The sequence below is a fragment of the Chanodichthys erythropterus genome, chromosome 16, assembly GCF_024489055.1.
Source record: "Chanodichthys erythropterus isolate Z2021 chromosome 16, ASM2448905v1, whole genome shotgun sequence".
NCBI classification, from domain to species: domain Eukaryota; kingdom Metazoa; phylum Chordata; class Actinopteri; order Cypriniformes; family Xenocyprididae; genus Chanodichthys; species Chanodichthys erythropterus.
This window is the reverse complement of record NC_090236.1, coordinates 3,612,220-3,639,901: the sequence shown is the minus strand read 5'-3', so window position 1 is coordinate 3,639,901 and position 27,682 is coordinate 3,612,220. Positions and strand designations below refer to the sequence as shown.

The 27,682-nt window shown below is 37.4% G+C and overlaps 2 protein-coding genes and 1 pseudogene across 2 annotated transcripts; all 3 read right to left on the bottom strand.

The window, feature by feature from the left end:
- Nucleotides 1-143: 143 nt before the first annotated feature.
- On the bottom strand, nt 144-1,050 carry LOC137003094 (tripartite motif-containing protein 29-like). Its single transcript, XM_067363130.1, has 2 exons — nt 493-1,050; nt 144-323 (listed from the first exon to the last, which is right to left on the bottom strand). Exons 1-2 carry the CDS (start codon nt 1,048-1,050, stop codon nt 144-146), a joined length of 738 nt encoding a protein of 245 aa, XP_067219231.1.
- A 4,038-nt stretch (nt 1,051-5,088) lies between these two features.
- LOC137003881 (E3 ubiquitin/ISG15 ligase TRIM25-like) lies at nt 5,089-9,182 on the bottom strand. Its single transcript, XM_067364150.1, has 6 exons — nt 8,571-9,182; nt 7,007-7,102; nt 6,575-6,808; nt 6,298-6,457; nt 6,102-6,161; nt 5,089-5,734 (listed from the first exon to the last, which is right to left on the bottom strand). The coding sequence occupies exons 1-6, from the start codon at nt 9,180-9,182 to the stop codon at nt 5,205-5,207; spliced, it is 1,692 nt and encodes a 563-aa protein (XP_067220251.1). The 3' UTR covers nt 5,089-5,204.
- Nucleotides 9,183-15,316: 6,134 nt separating this feature from the next.
- Nucleotides 15,317-20,509, bottom strand: LOC137002471 (tripartite motif-containing protein 16-like; annotated as a pseudogene).
- Between the last annotated feature and the right edge of the window lie 7,173 nt (nt 20,510-27,682).

The following is a 27,682-nucleotide window of genomic DNA, read 5'->3' as shown; positions in this document are numbered from 1 at the left end:
GCGTGCTACACAGGTTTTACAGTACTGTGTCTTCGGACCAATTCAAACAAACTGTCTATGTTGCTAAGCCATCTGCTTATATAAGTTCACATCTTTTATATTTTCTCAAAACATGAGTTCTGCAGAGCTCCAGCACTGGCTCCTCACTGACTGATGGAGGAGAGTCCTAACTGAGTCTGAAACAGCTCTTCCAGCAGCCAGCAGTTGTTCTTCTGCTCAAAACTCACCTTGTGAGACTCCACAGCCTCTCTCAGATCCTCAAGCTCCTTTTGTCTCTCCTGGATTCTCTGCTGGAATTTACTTTGCATCTTACCCAATTGTCTCTGTAGGAATAACAAATGGACATAGATTTGATAAATCAAACTGCATAAAAAGTAATTGTCTCAAGTACAAATGAGATTCTTGGGAGATACCAATAACTAACTTTTTGGAAAATGATCTTGGATTATGCAATGATTTTTATTATGCGTGTCACAACTACTGAGTTCATACCTGTTTCTCAGTCCTCTCTGCTGCAGCTGATACAGTGTCGTGGTTTTTGTGTTCATCCACCATACACAGATAACATATACAGTTCTGATCAGTACGACAGAAAATCTCCAGCAGTTTCTCATGTTGAGGGCAGATCATCTCCTGCAGTCGTCCAGTGGCGTCAATCAAATTGTGTCTCTTACCTCTGAAGAGATTCTCATGTTGTTCAAAATGAGTCTGACAGTAAGAGTACAGACACACCAGACAGGACTTGATGGCTTTGTTTTTGTCTCCAGTACAGATGTCACACTCCACATCTCCAGATTCAGCGTAACATTGAACAGGACGAGCAGCTTGTAGTTTTGTCTGCTTGAGTTTCTCCGCCACTTCAGCCAGCAAGGTCTGTCTGTACTGAGGACAGCTGTAGACTCTCTTCTGATCATCCTGATCCCAGCAGCCTGTAATACAGTTCATACAGTAACTGTGTCCACAGGGAATGGCCACTGGATCCTCCAGTAGATCCAGACAGATTGAAAAGCTGAAATGATCCTGAGACAAAGAAACATTGGATTCTGCCATTTTATTGTACAGATGGAGAGATGTCTAAAACAGTTTGACAGCTTTAATTTACTTCTTTTTTTTTTCTTTTTTTTTAACAAAGCAGCTGATGCCATAGAAACTAGTGGACCGAGAGTCGCTTTCACCCCAAAATGGCGGAAATGCAGGGCTGCTGCTGGGCGCCGGTGTTCCAATGGAACGCTCTATTGGGTTTCGCTTCTTGTAAGTGTATATTCTTTGCTTCAGCTGAGCCCGCAAGTTTGCGAGCTACGCAGAGGACTTTACCCGGCAGTCAAAGCGGCATTACTTCACGAAAGTGCGGACTCAGAGGAAGACCGTGAGGGTTTAGGGTGTCATTTGGGATACAGCCTTGGTTTGAACCAGAGCCATAAATGGCATAATAAAAACGACCCCTAGATGGCAGTCTTATACAGAAACTCACTACAACCTTCAATTAGGGCATTTACAGTTTTTCTCGATTTGACACATTTCTTCAAACTCAGATCACTGTTCTCGAAACAGATAACACAGTAATCTGGACACTTTGTAGTTGTCCTATATAGGTTGTAAATTTTCCTTAATTTCATGAAAATTACAAATCACATGCATCATTGTCTCAAAACACTCTGCACAAAATTCTCAAATGTTTTGACAGTACATACAGCCAACCAAAACTTTGATATATCTTGCAATAACAAATCAGTCATTTGTGCACCATTTTTCCAAACACAATAAACAAAACTGTTATTTGTTCAATTCTCAGTTGCACTTGGAATGTTCTCAATTATCCCCAAATAAATATCTGCTGAGTTAGTAATACTACACACAACACAGGAAATGCCAATTTTCTAATTGTTTACACGGCTATCTCAATTACAAAAACTATAAAAGGGGAAAAGAAAAGCAAAAAAAGAAGAAGAAAAAGGAAGAAGTGTAAGAGGTATTAAAGAGGATAGATGAAGGGTGATATAATGAGAGGGAGATGAAAAGTGGAAGAGGTAGAAAGAGATGAGGGGAAAGGAATAGATGGTTTAGGAAGAGGAGAAGAGGGAGCCAAAGAGGGAGAAGATATGGGAGTGGAAGGCAATGGTATTAGTGGAAAGATCAAGAGAAGAAAATGTAAGAAGACATGGACAGAGGGAAAAGGAGTAAGGGAGGAGGATATAGGGTACAAATGAGTTTCAAATGAAATCAGAGCCAGCCTAATTGACCATGTCATAAATAATGGTCTTTCCTTGAAAGAAGCTGGACAGAGACTTCAGCCCAATATAAACATTGTACCACAGTCAATGTCCCTGGACAACAAGCGTTCCAATCCACTGGTGTTGTGGCACACAACGCTGTCTTGGGCCGCACAACACAGACTTGTAAAGTGTTTAAACTCCCTCAATGAAATCCACTTTCCTCAAGGTGATCAGGAGAAAACTGAACGAAACTGTGTTGTGTGGGACAATTTCCACTTTCACCATTCAGCACTGGTACAAGAGTGGTTTGAACATCACTCACATTTCAGGATGGTGTGGCTTGTGCAGAAGTTGAGGCACAAGGATGGATTCAGTCACAGCTTTTTTCCCATGATGCATGACTTGTAAAATATATGCCAAGATGCTGATTAAAATCTTTGGCCAGATGTTAATGAGAGGCGAGATCTATAAAGTTCAATGATTGCAGTGCATTTATTTTTTTAGGTGAAAACTCATCGTTATAAAACTAAACTTGTCATTAAAGAACTTTGAAGAAAACGAAAACGTGTTTTGTGTATCTACAGCTGAATTTGTGTCAAATCATCAGAGAACACACTTTTAGTTTTGATGTTAGTGTTTATTTTTGATAAATTCTATTTTTGATAACTGTTTTGCCAATATAAAAGTGTGTTTAGTTTGCTGTGTTAATTGTTTTGAGAGCAACTACATTCATTTGGAGAAATTTGTCAAATCAATTGAGAAAAACTAAGTAGCTTTTATATAAACGTGCCTTTTTATAAAAAAAAAAACATTACTGGTGTGCATCTTCAGACAAAAGTTATTTAATATAGAAAATCTTGACTTTAACATTTTTTATTCATTATTTTGAAATTATTACCCACTCACTCACAAGATGACATTAAAAAACATGTAATTTAACAGACATAAAGGCAATTTTGAGCAAACTGAAAAACATTGTGCATACAATATTGGTGAGAGATTATAGTATGCATTCTGTTACAGTTTTTCTAACAATTGCTAAGACACATTTCTGCTTCACCCATTTTTCACAAAATTAAACAAAACCAAATCTGCAAACTACATTCACAAAACCCCTGACTCTTCTGGCAAAATCAATCCATCACCTCAAATCAATTTCACCTCAAACAATGCTTTCAGCTCATACACACTTCAGTTAGTATATAAACACTACAGATCATTCATTAGACACTGCATAAAAAATGGCAAAAAAAAGCATCCAGAGCATGTAGTTACAGAAAAGAATGTATGTTTTATACAGTAAACAAACATTGCAATTATGAAAAAAATCATAGTAATCACAACTAAAGTGAATATATTGTATAATGTGTGTACTGCAAATATAGTATTGTATTGTATAGCAGTGGCGAGCGGCGACTTTTTTAACCGGGTATGCTGGGTGGTGCGTCATGTAAAAAATGTATCCATTGCAGTTATAACGCTATACGCTGAGTGGGTTTTCAGCTAATAAACGTTCTCTCTAGACCAGGGGTGTCAAACATACGGCCCGCAAAGCTGTCCAATCTGGGGTGATTTGAACTTTTAAAAAAAAGAGAGAGAGAGAGATGCAGTAGCCCATTGGCCATAAATCCAAACGTTTTTAGATTTATTTTGGTCAATCTTTATTCCGGGCTTGCAAACAAACTGCTTTGTAATAATTTACCAAAATTTAATTTATGGAAATATTTAGGAATTCTGTAAACAGGATGTTAACACAGATACATCCTGAATACGGAAACAAAGAGGAGAACACATGCGCCAGCAGAGAAAATACTGCACCATGCACAAGCTCACTGTTCGCAAAATATAGAAAGAATAATATAAATATTGAATTAGGGTTGATATGAATGTATCTCTGAAGTGGACTGTCTTCAGAAAAGTTTTGATGGCATTTCCTCTTATCTCCGTATAAAGTAGTAGCCAAGCAGCAATGCTTTGTATAGCAGTAACCATGGAAACGCTATATCGCTGCTGTTCCATAAGCACCACCTACTGTCAGAGATTGAATTTGCATTTTCATTCAGTCCGCCTGCTGATTGTGCAGATGTCTTATGAAACATAATTGCACAAAGCTAAAATCAGGCCATGCTGTTTTTGCTGTTAATCTTGAAATTATACAATAATTTAAATTAAAAACAACTGCTTATGTGCATAACATCTTTGTTGGGATTGTGATAAAAAATGCAATTTGCCTCTAATATCAAAGGGCTACACATTTTTAAGGCCAGTTTGGGCTGTGAAAACATTAACAACAAATACATTTGCTTTTTAAAAAAATCTGCAAACAGTGCCAGAATCTGCCAATTTGCTTAAAAAAAATGGTGCTAATAAAAATATTAAATAAAGCATTATTTAAATAAATCTAATGGTCTTTTTGCTGTAAAAACAAATGCAGTTTTAAAGAGCAGTGTACAAGTTCTCTCGCAAATTAATTTGTTGTTTATATGGTTAATATTAGGCTAATGCATCTATAAGCGAGCTCGATGGGCAGGGAGCATGAGATTTAAAGGGCCAGTAGCCCCTGAATCGGTGCATAGTTAATGATAAAAGGAAGATATTTGGAAGAATGTCAGTAACAAAACAGTTCTCCAACCCCAAATCCCAACCCCCCATCCCCCCATACTATAGTCAATGGGGGATAAATTCTGTTTGGTTACTCACATTCTTCCACATATCTTCCTTTGTGTTCTGCACAAAGAACAAAGAAATCCATACAGGTTTGAAACTACTTGAGAGTTGAGTAAATGATGACAAAATTAAAATTTTTGGGGTGAACTATCCTTTTAAGTCCACCTGATGACAAGGTATGCTGTATCTTGTTATGATTTAACCCAGTTACCGATATACTGAAATACTTTAACTCTAATAATATGTAATGAAACGGTTTTTAATAACATAAGTTTAGCTGTAGTATTTATATTATATATATACACAATCTACTGTTTGTATCCTCTATTCTAATACCTCACAAAGTTTCACTGATCCATAAACTGTAAACCCAGGATAGAGAGGCTGAGTGAATGTGGTGTGGACTCTGTGAATGAGGGTCATTGTGTCAGAGACGCTGTAGAAGGACAGAGTTCCTGCACTGTGATCCACATACACTCCTATTCTACAGGAGCTGGAGACTACAGGGAGTTCAGTCTGTTTGTTATTATGCCAGAATGAACAAGTGTAGTCATAGCAGTATAACCTCCAGGACTGATCATTACATCCAAATCTACACTCATCTCCCTGTCCCTTCCTGCTGATGCTCTTATATGACACTGATATATCCACCTTACCACTCCACTCAACTTCCCAGTAACAGCGTCCACACACACTCTCTCTACACAACACCTGAAGATAACCATCAAATCTATCTGGATGATCAGGATACCGCTTTTTTCTAGCAGTGTATTTAATGTATTTAACTCTGTTCCCTTCAGACAGTACCAGGATTTTATTCGCTGTGTTTGGATCCAAAGTGAGTCGACGGGAATCTGATGAAGATAAAAACATAACTTTCAGTCATAAAAATAAAACAAAGGTTTATTATGTTTGGAAAGTATGATGTTGAATTACAGGTACAGGTAAAAAAAGTTTCACTGCATCTGCCTCTGTTAAAAACATCATATCATCAAGATGTTGTCTTTGTGTGTTTGGAGTTGACCAGTAGAATTTGGTTTAGTTAATTGTACTACATTAACAGGTATTGCTTTAGCATTGAATCTTTGAATATTAACATGCTAAATGTGTTTCATATAAATCAAGAGTGTTGCGTGGAGTTCAGCACAGTTCAGTTTGATTGGTGGTGTACAATAAGAACTAAAGTCTGTCTCTTATACATGTATGATCATAGAGACTTACACTGGAGGAACTCCTCATGGGTCTTGGGTTCAGGGGTGGGAATGATGTTAATGTTTCTTACTACAAAAACCAACAGACACTTTATAGTAAATATTGCAAAATAATATAAAATAATTGTCATAGTTCTAAAACATTTTAGAATAATTTAAATATACATTGTATTATATGAAGTCATGTATGGAAATGTAAAGTTTACCTCTGCCAGATATCTTTTCTATCTCCTCTCTGCAGAAATGCTCCAGTTTCTCTCTCAGTTGAGACACAGATTTACCAACATCATCAAAAGAGAGACGAGAACTGATAGTGATGCTGGATGAGTCTGTAGATCCAGGAGGAACAGAGAGAGACTGGAAACTCTACACAGACACAAAGACACAATAGAAACACCAGCTAAAGACACAGAAACATTTGATAGGAAAAACAATCTGTTTCCTTCCTAAAGATCACTGTCCTGTTTGTCAGATCTCTGTTACCTGGAGGAAATGGATGTGATGGTCTGTGTGTGAAAACTGCTCCAGCTCAGCATCTCTCCTCCTCAGATCATCAATCTCCTGCTCCAGTTGCTCCAGTTGTTCTTCAGCTCGACTCACTGCAGCCTTTTCCTGATCTCTGATCAGCTGTGTCACCTCAGAGCGGCTTCTCTCAATGGAGTGGATCAGCTCAGTAAAGATCCTCTCACTGTCCTCCACTGCTGCCTGTGCAGAGCGCTGTTAGGACACACAGAGAGAGACGCATTAGAATCAGCTCTTACTGGTCCCTCACACAGTCTGTTCCCCACAGTGGGCTTCAGTGGGACTGGAAAGAGCTCCAGCACTGGCTCCTCACTGACTGATGGAGGAGAGTCCTAACTGAGTCTGAAACAGCTCTTCCAGCAGCCAGCAGTTGTTCTTCTGCTCAAAACTCACCTTGTGAGACTCCACAGCCTCTCTCAGATCCTCAATCTCCTTCTGTCTCTCCTGGATTCTCTGCTGGAATTTTCTCTGGGTTTCCTCCAACTGTCTCTGTAGGATTTAGAGTAGTCAATATTGAACTCATTACAAATGAGCATGAAAGTGAGAAAGTCCTCAAAAACAGCAACTTTCAGTTTTGAACTTTCATTATCAAGTTGATATTAACTGTTCCATTAAAAGAGCTCTTCTCATGGTGGATCCAAAATGGTCAATATTCATATTCATGCATTTTGTTCATATTTATGTTAATCATTTATGGTTTATGATTTATCAATTTTACTTTTGATTTCATATATTTATGTACTCCTTCTTTATATATTAATTCTCATCATATTTTCAAGTATTTACTTGTTATTGTACCCTTATGGTTATTATTTTGTTATCTTTAAGAGTATGTATGCTTGTTATATTCAATTGTTCTTCAAGTGTTCCAATGTGACAGGTCATGTTGACACGTTTGTGGTTAGATATTGGACAGGTGCCAAGTACTTCAGCAGTGATGTTTTTCACAATCAGTTGCTCATTTGAATCCGATCAAAGTATGTCTGGTAATTGTGTCTGATAATGTAAAGATTTGCAAAATTCCCTAAGGGGGTCAAAACAACTCTTATATCTATTTTTGACATTTGATCAGTCTATGACATAATGGGTAAGTTCATTTGACCTTTTCTGATTAACGAAAACAAGGTTTGAGTAAATTTCCCTGTTCTTATGGTATAAAATGGGCTGAGGCGTTGAGAGTGGGGCTTTTTCTCCTTTGCTCTTTCCTTTGCTCTCCCGTGCTCTTCTGCTTCTTCTTTCCTATCTGCAAATGTCTTAATTATTGTTCTTAATTCTGTATATTTTGATCAATACTCTGGATTTTACAATACTCTAAATTTTATTATTAACTATTAATTACTTTTTTCTGATTGTTATTTTACCTTTTGGTTTTATTAAATATTTTCATTATCGATTAAAGTTTGCGTGTGAGGCTAAATTTAATTGAATTAATAATTTTTCTTCAACGTCATCAACTGCCTGGATCTCATTTTCTCAAGTTTCTCAAGTTTTGCTCATCTCATAACCCCTTTTATGAACAAACTGCTTGATTATGCTTTTATTAGGCATTTTTCTTGGTTTTCATATCTCTTAATGTTTTTTTGTTTTGCAATGAAGCTCTTTTCAACATTGATTTGTGTACATATCTTTTCTGTAACAATTCCTTTGATGCTTAAAAACGTTTTACCAGTTTACAAGTAACATTGATTTATAATGTATTCATAACTAAAACAATTAAAGTTTCAGTTCTACTGTCAGCAGAGGGAGCAAAAGAAATTACAAAGTTATAATAATATAATTCAATAAATTATTTTTTAACCTTATATTGTTTTTTATTTTATTTACATCAATAATGTGTTAACATCTTGAGAACATCATGAATATGCTGGTCTACTAGCACTATACCAGCATAAACCAGCATAGAATCCATGCTGGTTTATGCTGGATTTTTCAGCAGGGAATCACTCATAGTTCATACCTGTTTCTCAGTCCTCTCTGCTGCAGCTGATACAGTGTCATGGTTTCTGTGTTCTACCATACACAGATAACATATACAGTTCTGATCAGTACGACAGAAAATCTCCAGCAGTTTCTCATGTTGAGGGCAGATCATCTCCTGCAGTCGTCCAGTGGCGTCCATCAGATTGTGTCTCTTATCCCTGAAGAGATTCTCATGTTGTTCAAAATGAGTGCGACAGTAAGAGTACAGACACACCAGACAGGACTTGATGGCTTTGTTTTTGTCCCCAGTACAGATGTCACACTCCACTTCTCCAGATCCAGTGTAACATTGAACAGGATGAGCAGCTTGTAGTTTTGTCTTCTTGAGTTTCTCCACCACTTCAGCCAGCATGGTGTTTTTACCTAAAACAGGTCTTGGATTGAAGGTCTGTCTGCACTGAGGACAGCTGTAGACTCTCTTCTGATCATCCTGATCCCAGCAGTCTGTAATACAGTTCATACAGTAACTGTGTCCACAGGGAATGGCCACTGGATCCTTCAGTAGATCCAGACAGATTGAACAGCTGAACTGATCCTGAGCCAAAGAAATACTGGATTCTGCCATTTTATTGCACAGAAAGAGAGACATCGACAACAGTTCGACAGCAACTTGAGCTTTAGTTTCGATTTCACTGAACAAAACATTGGAAACTGGTTTTGTGCCGATGAACCAGTCACATAACTGCTTTCCTCAACAACGACATGAACAGCATTACTCGAATATCCTGTAAGTAGTCATTTTATAACTATGTATATTTGCAATACTTTACGTTGACCGTGTGTACGTGTACACAACAGTCTAGTTTTCTAAGTAAGTTACGTTACTGGCGCAGCCATATGTATGTTAGCTAGTAAGTTACCAGTTGTTGAGTTTTTTTTTTGTTTTGTTTTTTTTTTGGAGTGGGTTAACGTTAGTACTAAAGGCCACGTACACACTGTAAGTTTCAGGAGTGACAACCACATTTAAATGCGGGAGTGAATCCCTAAATTATCGTTACATGCGTGTACGGAACACACTCTCGAAACTGCGATGATTGACAGCTTGGAAACCATAGCGACTTTCTGGCGTCTCTCATGTTTGGTATCCGTTATCGTGACCAAAGTAATATTAAAGTGACAAAACACTCGTTATTTTCAGCAATTTAAACACACTAACACTGTCGACGGAGGCGTCTCGTTTATGCATGGACAGCCTGTTTCACACAGCGCGCGCTCTTTGTGTTGCCATGGTCACTCACTATAAGCGTTTTTGGGCTTGTTGTTTAAGCTCATCTCATAAAGCAAACAGGTTTATGGAGTTATTAAAGTGAGCAAACATGAATCGCGATTTTCAGCATAAAGCATTTGGATAGGCTTGTGCTTTCCCTGTGATTCGCCGCGCATACACGAGAGACACACGTTACCGGTGCACGTAAACGTCATTAACGACTAGTTGTTCAGTTCGGTTCCGGAACCGAACTGAACAACTAGTCGTTAATGACGTTTACGTGCACCGGTAAACGTCATTAACAACTAGTTGTTCAGTTCGGTTCCGGAACCGAACTGAACAACTAGTCGTTAATGACGTTTACGTGCACCGGTAACGTGTGTCTCATGCTAGCACTAGTACTGTTTGAGCTACAGGAAAGCTATCTTTTGTACAATCAAGTAAACGATATTCAGAGATTTTATTACTTTATTAAAGTTAAATATTACTGTAATATTTACTAAGCCACAGAATTATTTAGATGGTTAAGGGTTGAGTGTGAGGGTTAATGCAATGCATTTTTTTTTTTCAAGTAGTGCAATTAAACAAGCTTTTTTTTCAAAACCATTTGTCATTTTACTTCCATATTAAACATGTTTATTTAAAAAAGAAATTGGTTGAAATAATGCGGACCTCAATAAAAGCATATAGCATTGAAGCTCGCAGTTGGTCTCTTTTCATTTTTCTTTTAGGTTTATTGTTAAAAATAAATTTCCCTATGTAGAAAATTAACCTGTCCTCTTGTTAAGAAGAATGCTGTTAATTTTTGCAACTCCTCCCCCAGCAAACTTTGTTTGAGATTTGTGTATTTGTCACTTTCTTGTAACATTTAGGTTTGAATGTTAGCTCTAACCAGTTATCTTTACAATTTGCCTGTAGGATTCAGCTGATCTACCCGCCTTTGTACAAGCGGAGTTGGCAGAGGAGGTCATAAAAATCTACATCCTTCGGGACAATGATGGGGCAGTCAGCGATGTAGGAGTTGTGATTGAGGGCATCACTGTCCTCCGCAATCTTGGGAATCTCAGCAGAGCCTGCTGCTATCTTTTGGGACTCACATATGCATTGGATTTGAGATATCTCAAGACCCACAAATACTCACTTGAAGTGTTCCAAAAACTGTTTCTTGACCTGGATGCTTCAAGACTCTCTGTTAAGGTTCAGAGGTTAAATTATCTTCTTACATAGTTGCATTTCAAGATCATCCCACAGAATGGGCATTCCTGATGGAAGTGTTTCTGTTATCTTAATTCTGTTGAAGGGATAGTTCACCCAAAAATGAAAATGTTGTCATGATGTACTCGCCCTCAAGTTGTCCCAAACCTGTACAAGTTTCTTTCTTCTGTTGAACACAAAAGATATTTTAAAGAATATTGGTTAACAGACAGTTGAAGGTTGCCATTGACTTTTCATAGTATATATTTTTTTCCTACCATGGAAGTCAATGGCAACTTTCAACTGTCTGTTAACCAACATTCTTTAAAATATCTTTTGTATTCAACAGAAGAAAGAAACTCGTACAGGTTTGGGACAACTTGAGGGTGAGTACATTATGACAACATCTTTTTGGGTGAACCATCCCTTTAATATTGATTTAAGTGTTGCTTTTATGGTTTAATGTTGAGTGTGACTGCAGATGGCTGCACCAGGAACAAAGTAAGATGTCATTTCTCTTATGGCTATCGTATTTTGCATGCAATCTACTTGAATATTAAGATGGATGAAATGTTTCATAAGGTTTAGTCATTTCTCTTATGGCTACTTTACGTTTTTGAATTTTGCAATCTACTTGAATATTAAAATGGATGAAATGTTTCATAGGTTGATTTTATACTGTCTAATGTTTAATTGACAAATAAATGCAAATGTAAATAAACTAAAAATGTGTTTTTCTTTTATTTGGTTTTATTATATTCATTGTAAAGGGTAAATAGTGTAAAAAAGTGAATGCAACATTTTGATATAGTCCAATATTAAGTTAAATTCACTTTTACATTTAGTAAATATAGCACATTTGTTTGGTCAAAATCATCTAATATTTCAATTATATCTACTCAATATTTTTAGTTTATTTGACATAGAATTACAGTTGTGGTGTTTTATAATTTTGGTTATATCTAATTAATTTTATTTCTCATATAAAGTAATTCAGTTATTCAGATTTACAATTTTTTTTACTGACATTTACTCAATTTATACAGTATATTTCATTGATTTCGCAGCTTTAAAATTTACTAAATTTTTTTGCAGCTTCAATGTTGTTTGCAGCTTCAAGGTATAAATACTTTTGGTGCTGCTGGCGCTCATTTCCCAGTTAAGCCGTGCTGACAGCATTTTTTCCTGCAGCGGCGCTGGCAGACGGGCTGAACCATCGTGAGACGGGGGGAAGAGTCGTTGCAATAAAGAAGACCATTTTCTTTATGTGGTTTTAAGATGTAAGAAGATATGTATCACTGGTTATTGTTGTATACTGCTACTAATTAAGTACTTTAACTCTTCAGACTTTATTTTTATATTTCCAGCATTTATTTTCCACTGGCACAATGTGTTAATGTGATTTTAATGGTATGAATTTAATTGTATTTTGTTAATTGATGAAATTAATATGCTGGTAAATAAAGTTGATCTGAAGCAATAATTTGTGTTATTGAATATATAACAGTTAACTTAAAATAAATAAAAATTAACTGTGAAAATAACTACAGTAGTTTTAGGCATACTGTAAAATAAAGTACAGCATTATACTTTATTTTACGGTACAGTACAGTAAAACTACTGTAGTTATTTTTACTGTAATTTTACTGTGGTATTAAATACAGCAACTACTGGATAAATGTTGCCAGTAAGTTACTGTTAATTTGACAATAAACATTTTACAGTGTGTGTCCACAGGGAATGGCCACTGGATCCTTCAGTAGATCCAGACAGATTGAACAGCTGAAATGATCCAGAGACAAAGGAACATTGGATTCTGCCATTTTATTGTACAGATGGAGAGATGTCTAAAACGGTTTGATAGCTTTAATGTACTTTTTTTTTTCTTTTTTTTTAACAAAGCAGCTGATGCCATAGAAACTAGTGGACCGAGAGTCGCTTTCACCCCAAAATGGTGGAAATGCAGGGCTGCTGCTGGGCGCCGGTGTTGCAATGGAACGCTCTATTGGGTTTCGCTTCTTGTAAGTGTATATTCTTTGCTTCAGCTGAGCCCGCAAGTTTGCGAGCTACGTAGAGGACTTTACCCGGCAGTCAAAGCGGCATTACTTCACGAAAGTGCGGACTCAGAGGAAGACCGTGAGGGTTTAGGGTGTCATTTGGGATACAGCCTTGGTTTGAACCAGAGCCATACATGGCATAATAAAAACGCCCCCTAGATGGCAGTCTTATACAGAAACTCACTACAACCTTCAATTAGGGCATTTACAATTTTTCTCGATTTGACACATTTCTCCAAACTCAGATCACTGTTCTCGAAACAGATAACACAGTAATCTGGACACTTTGTAGTTGTCCTATATAGGTTGTAAATTTTCCTTAATTTCATGAAAATTACAAATCACATGCATCATTGTCTCAAAACACTCTGCACAAAATTCTCAAATGTTTTGACAGTACATACAGCCAACCAAAACTTTGATATATCTTGCAATAACAAATCAGTCATTTGTGCACCATTTTTCCAAACACAATAAACAAAACTGTTATTTGTTCAATTCTCAGTTGCACTTGGAATGTTCTCAATTATCCCCAAATAAATATCTGCTGAGTTAGTAATACACACAACACAGGAAATGCAAATTTTCTAATTGTTTACACAGCTATCTCAATTACAAAAACTATAAAAGGGGGAAAGAAAAGCAAAAAAAGAAAAAGAAAAAGGAAGAAGTGTAAGAGGTATTAAAGAGGATAGATGAAGGGTGATATAATGAGAGGGAGATGAAAAGTGGAAGAGGTAGAAAGAGATGAGGGGAAAGGAATAGATGGTTTAGGAAGAGGAGAAGAGGGAGCCAAAGAGGGAGAAGATATGGGAGTGGAAGGCAATGGTATTAGTGGAAAGATCAAGAGAAGAAAATGTAAGAAGACATGGACAGAGGGAAAAGGAGTAAGGGAGGAGGATATAGGGTACAAATGAGTTTCAAATGAAATCAGAGCCAGCCTAATTGACCATGTCATAAATAATGGTCTTTCCTTGAAAGAAGCTGGACAGAGACTTCAGCCCAATATAAACATTGTACCACAGTCAATGTCCCTGGACAACAAGCGTTCCAATCCACTGGTGTTGTGGCACACAACGCTGTCTTGGGCCGCACAACACAGACTTGTAAAGTGTTTAAACTCCCTCAATGAAATCCACTTTACTCAAGGTGATCAGGAGAAAACTGAACGAAACTGTGTTGTGTGGGACAATGTCCACTTTCACCATTCAGCACTGGTACAAGAGTGGTTTGAACATCACTCACATTTCAGGATGGTGTGGCTTGTGGAGAAGTTGAGGCACAAGGATGCACTGTAAAAAAAATCCCAGTCAAATTTACGGTTAAAAATAGCAGCTGTGGTTGCTAGAATTTTACCGTAAAAAATACAGTAGCAGCGTAAAAAAAATCTGTTCAATTTATGGTAAAATAACGTATTTCATTAACTGATATAATGTTAATTTACCAACCTAATGAAGTACTAATATCTGTTTTGTACCTTTATAATACACTGACAGTCACCAAACACAGTGGTAATAAGAGTCACATGATGAATCAAAGTTCATCACAAGCAGATTTTCCACAAGCTGAGAAGGACAACACTAACATATAGAAGGTGCACACAGTGTCATTCACACACACACTAAACACCATCATGGTAACATGCATGAAATTTTAAAAATGCAATAAACATTAATTTAACAACATTAGATGTAACATAAAACCCTAATGTACATAACTGATTAGAAAAAAAAATGAGAAAAACTAAGAAGAAACAGAGTTATTTCAACGAAAATATATCAAATGTGAAGTGTCACGCAGGGAATTGTGGGAATGTCAATTTACGGTTTTTACTGTAAATTTTACAATTAATTGTTATTTTTCACTTCCAAAAACTGTGAATTTAACGGTATTTTACCGTAGAATTACATTAAATGTATACCGTTAGATCTATTAGAGTTATTCACCGTATATAGTACGGAAACTTTCTGTAAACCAAAAACCGCAGCATTTTTACAGTCTTTTACTGTTAAAATCACGGTCATTTTTTACAGTGTGGATTCAGTCACAGCTTTTTTCCCATGATGCATGACTTGTAAAATATATGCCAAGATGCTGATTAAATTCTTTGGCCAGATGTAAATGAGAGGCGAGATCTATAAAGTTCAATGATTGCAATGCATTTATTTTTTTAGGTGAAAACTCATCGTTATAAAATTAAACTTGTCATTAAAGAACTTTGAAGAAAACGAAAACGTGTTTTGTGTATCTACAGCTGAATTTGTGTCAAATCATCAGAGAACACACTTTTAGTTTTGATGTTAGTGTTTATTTTTGATAAATGTTATTTTTGATAAGTGTTTTGCCAACATAAGAGTGTTTAGTTTGCTGTGTTAATTGTTTTGAGAGCAACTACATTCATTTGGAGAAATGTGTCAAATCAATTGAGAAAAACTAAGTAGCTTTTATAAATGTGCCTTTTTATAAAAAAAAAAAAAAAAAAAAAAACATTACTGGTGTGCATCTTCAGACAAAAGTTATTTAATATACATAATCTTGGCTTTAACATTTTTTATTCATTATTTTGAAATTAATACCCACTCACTCACAAGATGACATTAAAAAACATGTAATTTAATGGACATAAAGGGAATTTTGAGCAAACTGAAATATTGGTGAGAGATTATAGTATGCATTCTGTTACAGTTTTTCTAACAATTGCTAAGACACATTTCTGCTTCACCCATTTTTCACAAAATTAAACACAAAACCAAATCTGCAAGCTACATTCACAAAACCCCTGACTCTTCTGGCAAAATCAATCCATCACCTCAAATCAATTTCACCTCAAACAGTGCTTTCAGCTCATACACACTTCAGTTAGTATATAAACACTACAGATCATTCATTAGACACTGCATAAAAAATGGCAAAAAAAAAAAAAAACCCAGCATCCAGAGCATGTAGTTACAGAAAAGAATGTATGTTTTATACAGTAAACAAACATTGCAATTATGAAAAAAAATCATAGTAATCGCAACTAAAGTGAATATATTGTATAATGTGTGTACTGCAAATATAGTATTGTATTGTATAGTATTTGTATTGGCTTTCCTACAAGCCAGGGCAAGCTGGTAAGATGTTCTTCACTCACAAATTTTTATAAACAATGTTCACACAGCAATATCTGTTTTAATGCTTGTTGTCCATTTAATGAAAAATATAGCTTTCAGTTCAAAAGCAAATGGATCTATAGTAAAAACCATATATTCACGCCACTGGTGCACTCTGCTCTCTATTGGTTCATCAATCATTACATTTGGCTCCTACACCTGGCCCCATAATTGTATTAATGTAAATCCACAATTAAACAACATACACATAAAAGGAGCCATAAATGTCTTTGTACGGGAATTCCGAATTTGCTTCAGTGCTCAGCTTCCAGCAGTAAACAGATTTTGGACGCGGGCCTATCCAGTTGCCCTGTTTTTATCTTAAGCTAGACTGATAGAACAAATCCATTTTTTTCAGGTTTTTTATAGGCTTTAATTACTCTTCCCATCAACCAGGAGCCGTGAAGAGCTACAGGATTCATAAGAGCAATGTTGTGTCTCATTTCGAAGGCTGCGTCATCCGGAAGTCGCATTTGAAGGCTGCATACGTCATTGAAGCTGTATTATTTTAGAAAAGTAAGCAGGAATCTCCGAATTCGACCTTCAAATGCGTCCTTCATGTTGGCATAGCAACGTGATACTTCCTGTTTCCTTTCCTGCATGTTTTTTTCCTACAAAGGACATCTCAGTTAAATCTGGTTAAGGACACTCTGTATATTGCATCCTTCGTAGGATGTGTCCTCAGGAGGATGCAGCCTTCGAAATTAAATGAAATGAGACACAGCTATGTCTCCACTGTAAAGCTCTCTCTTGTAGTAATAAGTACTCCCTTACCCATCTTTTACAGAAGAGATCTGACAAGTATTGTACCTGTCTCCATTGTTTCTTGATGTTCAAATCTCCTTCATTAAAAACTCCAGGAATCATTAGTGGTTTAGACTTAGAAGGAGAATATGATTAGGCGTAAGTGCCTCAAGATCATTCACATTGTCAGAGGCTTTCGTAATGGGAAGGGCATTAAGGATTGCTTCTATTCACACGCAAGATTTTGATAGCTTTCATCATCCATAGATTGTTTCTTAATGGGTGAACACAAAACCTTTTTCACAAGCCAAATAAGCATCTCCAAAATTCCATTGATTTGATACCCAGCAGGGGGACTGAATATCCACTTAAAGGGATTGTTCACCCAAAATGAAAATTCTGTCATCATTTACTCACCATCAAGTAGTTCCAAAACTGTATGAATTTCTTTGTTCTGCTGAACACAAAGGAAGATATTTGGAAGAATGTCAGTAACAAAACAGTTCTCACCCCCCATTTACTACCATAGTAGGAAAAATAAATACTATAGTCAATGGGGGATAAATTCTGTTTGGTTACTCACATTCTTCCACATATCTTCCTTTGTGTTCAGCAGAACAAAGAATTCCATACAGGTTTGAAACTACTTGAGAGTTGAGTAAATGCTGACAAAATTTTTATTTTTGGGGTGAACCACCTGATGACAAGTTATGCTGGATCTTGTTATTGTTTAACCCAGCTACTGATACACTGAAATACTTTAGCTCTAATAATATGTAATGAAACGGTTTTTAATAACATAAGTTTAGCTGTAGTATTTATATACATTTATATATATACACACAATCCACTGTTTGTATCCTCTATTCTAATACCTCAAAAAGGTTTCACTGATCCATAAACTGTAAACCCAGCATAGAGAGGTTGAGTGAATGTGGTGAGGACTCTGTGAATGAGGGTCATTGTGTCAGAGACGCTGTAGAAGGACAGAGTTCCTGCACTGTGATCCACATACACTCCTATTCTACAGGAGCTGGAGACTACAGGGAGTTCAGTCTGTTTGTTATTGTGCCAAAATGAACAACTGGAGGAAAAGCAGTATAACCTCCAGGACTGATCATTAAATCCAAATCTACACTCATCTCCCTGTCCCTTCCTGCTGATTCTCTTATATGACACTGATATTCTCACCTCACCACTCCATTCAACCTCCCAGTAACAGCGTCCACACACACTCTCTCTACACAACACCTGAAGAACCATCAAATCTGTCTGGATGATCAGGGTACCGCTGTTCTTTACAAGTGTATTTAATCCCTCTGTTCCCTTCAGACAGTACCAGGATTTTATTCGCTGTGTTTGGATCCAAAGTGAGTCGACAGGAATCTGATGAAGATAAAAACATAACTTTCAGTCATAAAAATAAAACAAAGGTTTATTACGTTTAGGTTTATATATATATATATATATTATATATATATATATATATATAAAACTCCACACAACACTCTTGATTTATATGAAACACATTTAGTGTGTTAATATTCAAAGATTCAATGCTCAAGCAATACCTGTTAATGTAGTACAATTAACTAAACCAAATTCTACTGGTCAACTCCAAACACAAAAAGACAACATCTTGATGATGTTTTTAACAGAGGCAGATGCTGTGAAGCTTTTTTTACCTAATGTAATTCAACATCATACTTATATATATATATATATATAAGAACTAAAGTCTGTCTCTTATACATGTATGATCATAGAGACTTACACTGGAGGAACTCCTCATGGGTCTTGGGTTCAGGGGTGGGAATGATGTTAATGTTTCTTACTACAAAAACCAACAGACACTTTATAGTAAATATTGCAAATTAATATAAAATAATTGTTATAGTTATAAAACATTTTAGAATAATTTAAATATACATTGTATTATATGACGTCATGTATGGAAATGTAAAGTTTACCTTTAACAGATATCTTTTCTATCTCCTCTCTGCAGAAATGCTCCAGTTTTTCTCTCAGATGAGACACAGATTTACCAACATCATCAAAAGAGAGACGAGAACTGATAGTGATGCTGGATAAGTCTGTAGATCCAGGAGGAACAGAGAGAGACTGGAAACTCTACACAGACATAAAGACACAATAAAAACACCAGCTAAAGACACAGAAACATTTGATAAGAAACACAATCTCTTTCCTTCCTAAAGATCACTGTCCTGTTTGTCAGATCTCTGTTACCTGGAGGAAATGGATGTGATGGTCTGTGTGTGAAAGCTGCTCCAGCTCAGCATCTCTCCTCCTCAGATCATCAATCTCCTGCTCCAGTTGCTCCAAGAGTCCTTTAGCTTGACTTATAAGAACCTTTTCCTGATCTCTGATCAGCTGTGTCACCTCGGAGCGGCTTCTCTCAATGGAGTGGATCAGCTCAGTAAAGATCCTCTCACTGTCCTCCACTGCTGCCTGTGCAGAGCGCTGTTAGGACACACAGAGAGAGACGCATTAGAATCAGCTCTTACTGGTCCCTCACACAGTCTGTTCCCCACAGTGGGCTTCAGTGGGACTGGAAAGAGCTCCAGCACTGGCTCTTCACTGACTGATGGAGGAGAGTCCTAACTGAGTCTGAAACAGCTCTTCCAGCAGCCAGCAGTTGTTCTTCTGCTCAAAACTCACCTTGTGAGACTCCACAGCCTCTCTCAGATCCTCAAGCTCCTTCTGTCTCTCCTGGATTCTCTGCTGGAATTTTCTTTGAGTTTCCTCCAACTGTCTCTGTAGGATTTAGAGTATACAGTCAAAATACTCATTACACATTCCTGTTTGCGAGAATGTCACAAAGAAAAGCTTTAAAAGAGAGCAAATAAGTGGAGAAGTTATATTATCTGTCCCTTGTGCTGTTCGATTATGTAGATATAATGTAATTATGAAGAGACATTATGAACTACTGAGTTCATACCCATTTCTCAGTCCTCTCTGCTGCAGCTGATACAGTGTCATGGTTTTTGTGTTCATTCACCATACACAGATAACATATACAGTTCTGATCAGTTCAACAGAAAATCTCCAATAGTTTCTCATGTTGAGGGCAGATCATCTCCTGCAGTCGTCCAGTGGCATCAGTCAGTTTGTGTCGCTTTCTAGAGTGAAATTCTTCATGACGATCAAAATGGGTCTGACAGTAAGAGTACAGACACACCAGACAGGACTTGATGGCTTTGTTTTTGTCCCCAGTACAGATGTCACACTCCACTTCTCCAGATTCAGTGTAACATTGAGCAGGACGAGCAGCTTGTAGTTTTGTCTTCTTGAGTGTCTCCACCACTTCAGCCAGCATGGTGTTTTTACCTAAAACAGGTCTTGGAGTGAAGGTCTGTCTGCACCGAGGACAGCTGTAGACTCCCTTCTGATCATCCTGATCCCAGCAGTCTGTAATACAGTTCATACAGTAACTGTGTCCACAGGGAATGGTCACTGAATCCTTCAGTAGATCCAGACATATTGAACAGCTTAACTGATCCTGAGCCAAAGAAACACTGGATTCTGCCATTTTATTGTACAGATAGAGAGATATCTACAATGGTCCGACAGGAGCGTGAGCTTTCGATTTCTCTGAACTGAAACATTTCCTGGTTTCAACACGTGTGCACACAGGGTTGCCAACTTTGGGACTTTGGCTGGAGTGAGACTTTGTAAAAATTTCAGTTTGCGCGCGTGCGCGGAGAAAATGTTTGGTAACCCTAATTTTAAAAATCAATGTCAGTCCATGTTTACTTAGTATCATTGGGGTGAAATAATTTATTTTATTTTTTGTCAGTTTTGTTACCTGACAGGGTAAACATTAGGGGCTTATTCCAAATCTATATTTGTCCAAAGACATTTCAATTTTCTATTAATAGCTTTAATGACATGAAAGGAGCTTTTGTTGTCGTATGAAAATGTACATTATTTGACACTGTAATTTGTAAAACTTTGTTGGATGTACCTCTGCTAGGGGGGTCCGGGGGTATGCCCCCCCGGAAGAAAATTTTGTACATTTTAAGGTTAAATGCATCAATCTGGTGCACTCTGGAAACTCAAAATTAAGAGCTTCAACCCATGTTCAGTGTGCAAATTGAACAAAGAAACAGCATTGACTTTTACCTGGACATTAAGAAGGGTTCAAACATTTTTTTTTTTTTTTTAAATACTTTTGTACTCATTTCTTTTTAAAAGATATCCTTGCGCTTTTATTTTGATCACCAGATCACCAGCTGATCGCGTGCACAAATGCGCGCTCTTCTCTTTAAAACACGCAGCACACACAGACTGTATATATACTTAATCACTGTCTTTTGCTGTTTTATAAAGGCACAAAGCCATATCACAGTTTCGATTTTAGTTCGTTGGCAAACGTAGTATGTTTTAAGTTTTCAGTTCATTATGAAACGGTGGCGGAAGCAGAGGGTCATTAATGGAAAACACTGAATGAATGTATACAGGGGCGTAAATCGCGGGGGGGACGGGGGGGACATGACCCCCCCTATCTGAGTGCTGTCCCCCCAAAAAAATATAATTAAAAACCACTCTAAGTATTGTAAATAAATGATATATCCTTAAAATAATTGTGTAAGAAGCAAAGCAATACAAACGCAAACAGGCGTTTTAAGTTTAGAAACATTTTGAGTCACCCCTCCCTTGCCTCACAGTGGTTTGGTCCACCGCGCACGTCACACTCGTGCGTGTAGAAATCCGGCGGCGCCGGCGGGAGAGAAGACAGACGGTAGTTGAGAGGAGCTCTAGTAAGTAGGCTGTTTAGGCTATTTTATTCAAACACATCGGATGAAGTGGTTATTTTTGCTTTAATGCTGACGACGCTGAGTAATTAGTCATAACAAAAAAAAGCAAGATGATAACATGATTTTTTTTTCCGTGAGTCCGCTATTTGGTTTCAGGCTTTCGAGGAGTGCACATGTGTATGCAAAGCCTACAAAATCTTATCAATTGACAAACTAAAAATAAGTCGACAGAGCCCTCTGCTATGAACACTAAAATGCAGATCAAAATCATTCTAGATGCCGGCAGTGTGCAAAGCTAACTTACATCTGATAACAAAGTCTTTCTGTAGGCCTAAAGGAGAGCATATCAATACAAAATACAGGGTATTGTCCTTTGGACAAGTAAATTGGTCACTTGTCCGACCAAAAAAGTTGTCTGGAAAAAATTTGATGTTTTTTTGGTGTAAATATAATTTATTCTGAAGCTATATTCTCAACAGTGTTCCGTCAGCTTTTGCATATTTATATCTGCATATTTGTGATATTTACCCCAAGGGCATTTTTTCCCCTAATCTTATTACATGCTTCATCTTTTATTTCATTTTTTTTTTTTACATTTGATCAATAAATTCAATAAGAAAAATAAAGCAGGACTGTTATGAATCAAATTAAATAATTTACACTGAAAAATTACAACTGCATTAAATAATGTTATGATATTCTTTAAATATTTTTGAATATACAAATAAGAAATGTTGGGAAAATTTAAACATGAAACTGAACTGGCAGTAGGTGGTGGCAAAAGACTGTCCTAGTCATTCATTCAAACGGCTGATTCATTCAAGAATGAGGCAGGTGTTTTGGAATAGGCTATTACTGATTCTTGACTCAACCGATTCGTTCAAAACGCTGAATCATTCATTAATAAAATATTTATTATTAAATATTTATATTATCCATTATCAATCGCCACTTACACTAAATGTAATAGAATCATGCTTGCGTTTTGGTGACTCCCTAACTATTTTTGTTATTGTTGTTTTAATCAGGACAAGTAAAACTCTCTTTCTCTTGCCCCTTCAAGAAATTAAGCGTTAATGTCGAGCCCCGGACGGCCCCGGCCCAATTTAACCCCTGCATATATCCTTTATAAGTAAAATTTTGGCTGTATTATTTGTGTCCCCTTCAAAAATTGCTCTTGAGAAATGTTATGTTTATTGTCCCCCCCTACTGTCCGATGAAATTTACGCCCCTGAATGTATAGCTGATAAATGTGCTAAAGTTGTCATATCGGTTGTTATATAACAAAACGTATATAACGTAACGAGTATTGCGTTGCGAAGCTATGAGAAAACTCCTTTTCTCGAGAAAATAACGGCCATGGTGTGTAAAGCAGAAGCAGCCTGGCCAGCGGCGGAGTGTGCATGATCCGGGAGTGCTGAAGACGTTCTGTGCTTTGGCCGCTCTGTATATTGAGTGCGCGCGCGCGGCCGGGGCTCTCTCTCACTTCTGACACGCAACTGGCGTATCACGTGCAAGGTTTTCAGCCAATCAACGATCAGAGAATACTGCAGTGAGAACGTTGTAAGGAGATGTAACAGCTGTGGGCCTTAAACTCCTCTCCTGTCATTAATACGCTGTAGTCTAGTCATCAACGGGGAGAAGAATGGATTTTGGCGTGACATTTCTTGCGTGTGCGTGAGAGCGTGAGATTGATGCTGAAAGCGTGAGTGTCACGCCAGATGCGTGAGAGTTCGCAACCCTGGTGCACATGTGCCAGTCATATAATAAACACGACCACTAGATGGCCGTCTAAGAAACTCACATGCCAGTGGTTCTCACCTCCAGTCCTCGGGACTCACTGCTTTGCACATATGCTGCGTCCCAGTTCGCCTACGCCCTAAAAGTATGTACTCTTTTTGTGAACAAAAAGTACTTACTTTTGAGTGTGTAGCAAAAGAGTAGACAAGCTTTGGGACATACTATCACGTCATACAATTGCGTATTTTCTCTCTGTCGCATGCTGTCAACGTAAACTGGCCTGTCAATCATCTTACATCCTCCACATTTCATTTAGCTAATTTCCTACCGTATCGGAGAGAAATGCAGCACGCTGATATGCAGTCGCGGGTCTTTCATGTGGAGAACTCTCCTCATATTAATGCAAAGTTATTGGCCAATCGGATCTTTATAAAACTACACATTGGTATTTGCAGATGAAATATAACACGGATAACATTAAATACATATTTTCTATCAGGTTGAACTGATTACTAGCAAAGACTTTGTTATTAGTCACTCAAACCTCTCAGCGTCGATCGCGCATGTCCGCCATGTTTTGTAATTTTTTAACACTTTTTACTCGTGTTTGTAGTTCTGAACTGAATCTTCGTCCAACGCGGGCAATATTAGCCTTATAGTGTGCACGGATCCACACTTCGAAAATCTACCGGAAATAGTAGACCATCCGGGGACTTTTGGCATACTCTTTTCAACATACTATGCTTTGGGTCACACCTATTTTAATCTCACATACTATTTAGGATGGACAGTATGGACATTGGGACGCAGGGTTTGTATGTATTCCTTATTAAACGCATCCTCAGCTCGTTAGAAGAGAGCTCCATCAACTGAACTTGAGTGTTTCAGATAAGAGAGACATACAAAATGTGTAGAGCAGGGTCTCAGGAAGTTGAGAACCACTGAATTAGGATATTTAAGTAGCTTTTTATAAACATGCCTTAGGGGTTAGATGAAAAATTTCATAGTTGAAAAATGTCACCATTTTGCCTTATAATTTCATTGGCAGGCCTTGTTATTTTATTGTTATATTATTTTCTTGATCAGGTTAACCTCACATTTTAATATCATTTACAATAAAAATATTGTAAATCATAATGTACTCAACATTGGAGATGCTTGTCACATGGCTTTGGGATAAACCATTTTTTAGTTTTCAGGTTTGGTTAGTAGGCCTAACAGTTGTCAAAACTTTTGTGGACATTAATAAAATGAAATATTTTCTTATTTAAAGGTCCCGTTTTTTGTGTTTTTTTGAAGCTTTGATTGTGTTGATAGTGTGCAATATAACGTGTTCATGTTTCAAGTGTAAAAAAACACAGTATTTTTCACATAATTTACTTATCTGTATACCGCTGTTTCCACTGTCATAAAAATGGGCTGATGACTTCCTTGTTCTATGAAGTCCCTCCTTCAGAAATACGTAACGAGTTCTGATTGTGCCAGCGGTTCCTGTGTTGTGATTCGACAGCAGCTTAGCGCTCCTTTCCCGGAAAGGTCACGCCTCTTACCATAACGTGTGCTGCACATAGTTTTACATGTGGATTATTGTGGTGTTGTGCCGAAAGAACACAAAAGACAATAATTCCCGAGAGACTGAACTCTTTAATCTCCACAAGCAGCGACAGAAAATGTACAACGTTAGCACTCACTCAGAAGAGTACCTCATACGGAAATCAGCCATATACATAAACATAGTCCCCTCTTGTGGCCATTATGTGCACTGCAGTCCAACATTAACTATTGCAGTAAGGATACCACAATTATAATTTTTGGGTTAAACATAAATTGTAACCATTGATCTCTAAGTACAGCGTCCCTGGGAAGGCCAAACAAAGGTGATTGGACTGCAGGATGAAAATAACAGCGTTTCGACGACATGGCGACAAACACACTCTACAAACGCAACTCTTGCTCTTCTCCGTGGGAGCGCAACAAGACCACGCCCCTTTTTTTGTGTATTCCTGTGGGCGGAGGTTAGTCAAAAAACTGTTTTAGTGACGTCATTAAAGAAGGAAGTAGAGGGATGTAGTCCAAACTGGCCGTTCGATGTAGGCGACTTCTGTTAAATAAAATATCTCTTGGCATTGAACTTTGAGCTTTAAAATTTTACAATATACTCTAACAACAACATTACACACTAACTAAAGTTTGAAACATGGGTTCACGAAGAACGGGACCTTTAAAAGAAAAGAAAATTTAAACAATCTATTGAGGATTAAGATTGTAGAAATACATTTAATATAGATAATCTTGAATTTAACATTTTTGATTCATTATTTTGAACTTAATACCCACTCACTTCAGAAAGTCGACATTGAGGAAAAAAAATAACTTAACTGACAAAAAGGCAATTTCAAGCAAACTGAAAAACAGGGTGTATATAATATTGGTGAGAGAGAGAGATTTTTGGGCCTCTAGCGGTTAATAAACAGAACTGCACGCGTCTTGCGGAGGAACATTCTAGCCGGACCTACTTTTCTCCGTTTATGTCTATGGCGAGTCACGCAGTTACTGTGATACTCTGCAGCGAGTCCTACCAGTCCGGTCGAAATACTCAGAATATAAACACGTATTATAAGTGTACCATAATGATTCAGGATAAGACAAAAACACGGTGGATTCATGTTGTATATTCTTATTATATAATTTGTGTAAATTTTTAACACAAAAAAAGTTGCGGACTGCAGCTTTAAAGATGACGACATATGATAGTCAGAGATTATTTTCCAACAAGTAGAATAAGCATTAGTTAAACACTTAAGGAGAAATTACAACATGTAATTTCTTCCTGGATGGCCAAGATGCTGAAGCGCTTCAAGATAAGTTGAGAAATAGTCTGGTCCTTAGACATTATAACTGGACGTCTTTCTTCCTCAGGTATGGCAGCCCAAGCAAATCTCCTACTCTCAAGCAGTGCATCAATCTTAAAGATGTCACTTTTTTCTCTTGACAGTAGCCCCTGCCTTCAATGCAATCTTAACAGAAAAATCTCTCTTTTTGATAATACTGAATAGCAGTTTCTGTTCTCATGAGATCATCAATGATTTGGCATCCATGTTGGCCTTCATCTTCTTTCTTGTTGCATGAAATCTATTTGCTTCAGTGTCTGGAACGTCTTTTGCACAAGTAGATGCTTATAAAGCCCTCCTCTGTTTCACAATCTACATAAGCATCTCATTGACCTTGAGCATCCATGCTATAGAGGTTTTAAGTCTTGCAAAATCAGAAAAATAGCATAGAAACTGATAGGAGTCTTGAAACCTGACAGACAAAGACATGTGCACTGCATTCCACTTTGACTGATCCATATTGGACTTGGGCCATTCTTCTTCTTCCTTTAAAATAAAATCAGGTCACCTCAGCCACGTCTTACATTCTAAAAATTCTTCAGCACCAAGACTCCTAAATGCTTTAAAAAAATTACAGTTTTACATTTTTTTCCCCCACAACATTAAACACAAAACCAAATCTTCAAATTACATTCACAAACCCCAGACTCTTCTGGCAAAATCAAATAATCAGCTCATTATCAGTACATAGAAAAATGGAGAACACAACATCCAGAACATCTAGTTACAGAAAAATAAAAAAAAATTCACAATTTTTGCGTTCTCTTCAGCCACCTCAACTAGAAAGGTGAATATGTTGTATACTGCAGGTGTAATATTGTATTGAATATTGTATAGTATTGAATGTTTGTATATACTGTAAAAATAAAGTAGCCCTAATGAAAAAGCCCAAAAGGTCAAAGGAAACTCTAAATGAAAAGCATGTTACAGTTCACTCAAAAAAGTTGTGCAACTGCAAAATCAAAGTCAGTGAGAGATTCATTCTGCCTCAGCGTCACGTCTTCATGCTGGGTCCGGCCTGAGGACTTTGGCCACGTCACAGGCAATGTCATTGTGACGAGCAGGGCGGGCGAGAGCCGTGAGGGAACGGCGCGAGGCCGGTGGCGCGAGTGTTAATGAGCTTCACCTGGGAGGCGCACCGGCCTTGAGTCCCTCACGGAGGAGCTCCGGGAGCATAAAAGGAGGAGCGACTACCGTGGAGGACGAGAGAGGACCAGGCCTGGACTTTATTTTATGTTTTATTATGTTTGTGTGGCCGGCAGACGTCCGTGAGGGTCTGTCGGCATTACTTTCGTTTTGTTCTTTGTTTATTTTATATTAAAGTTT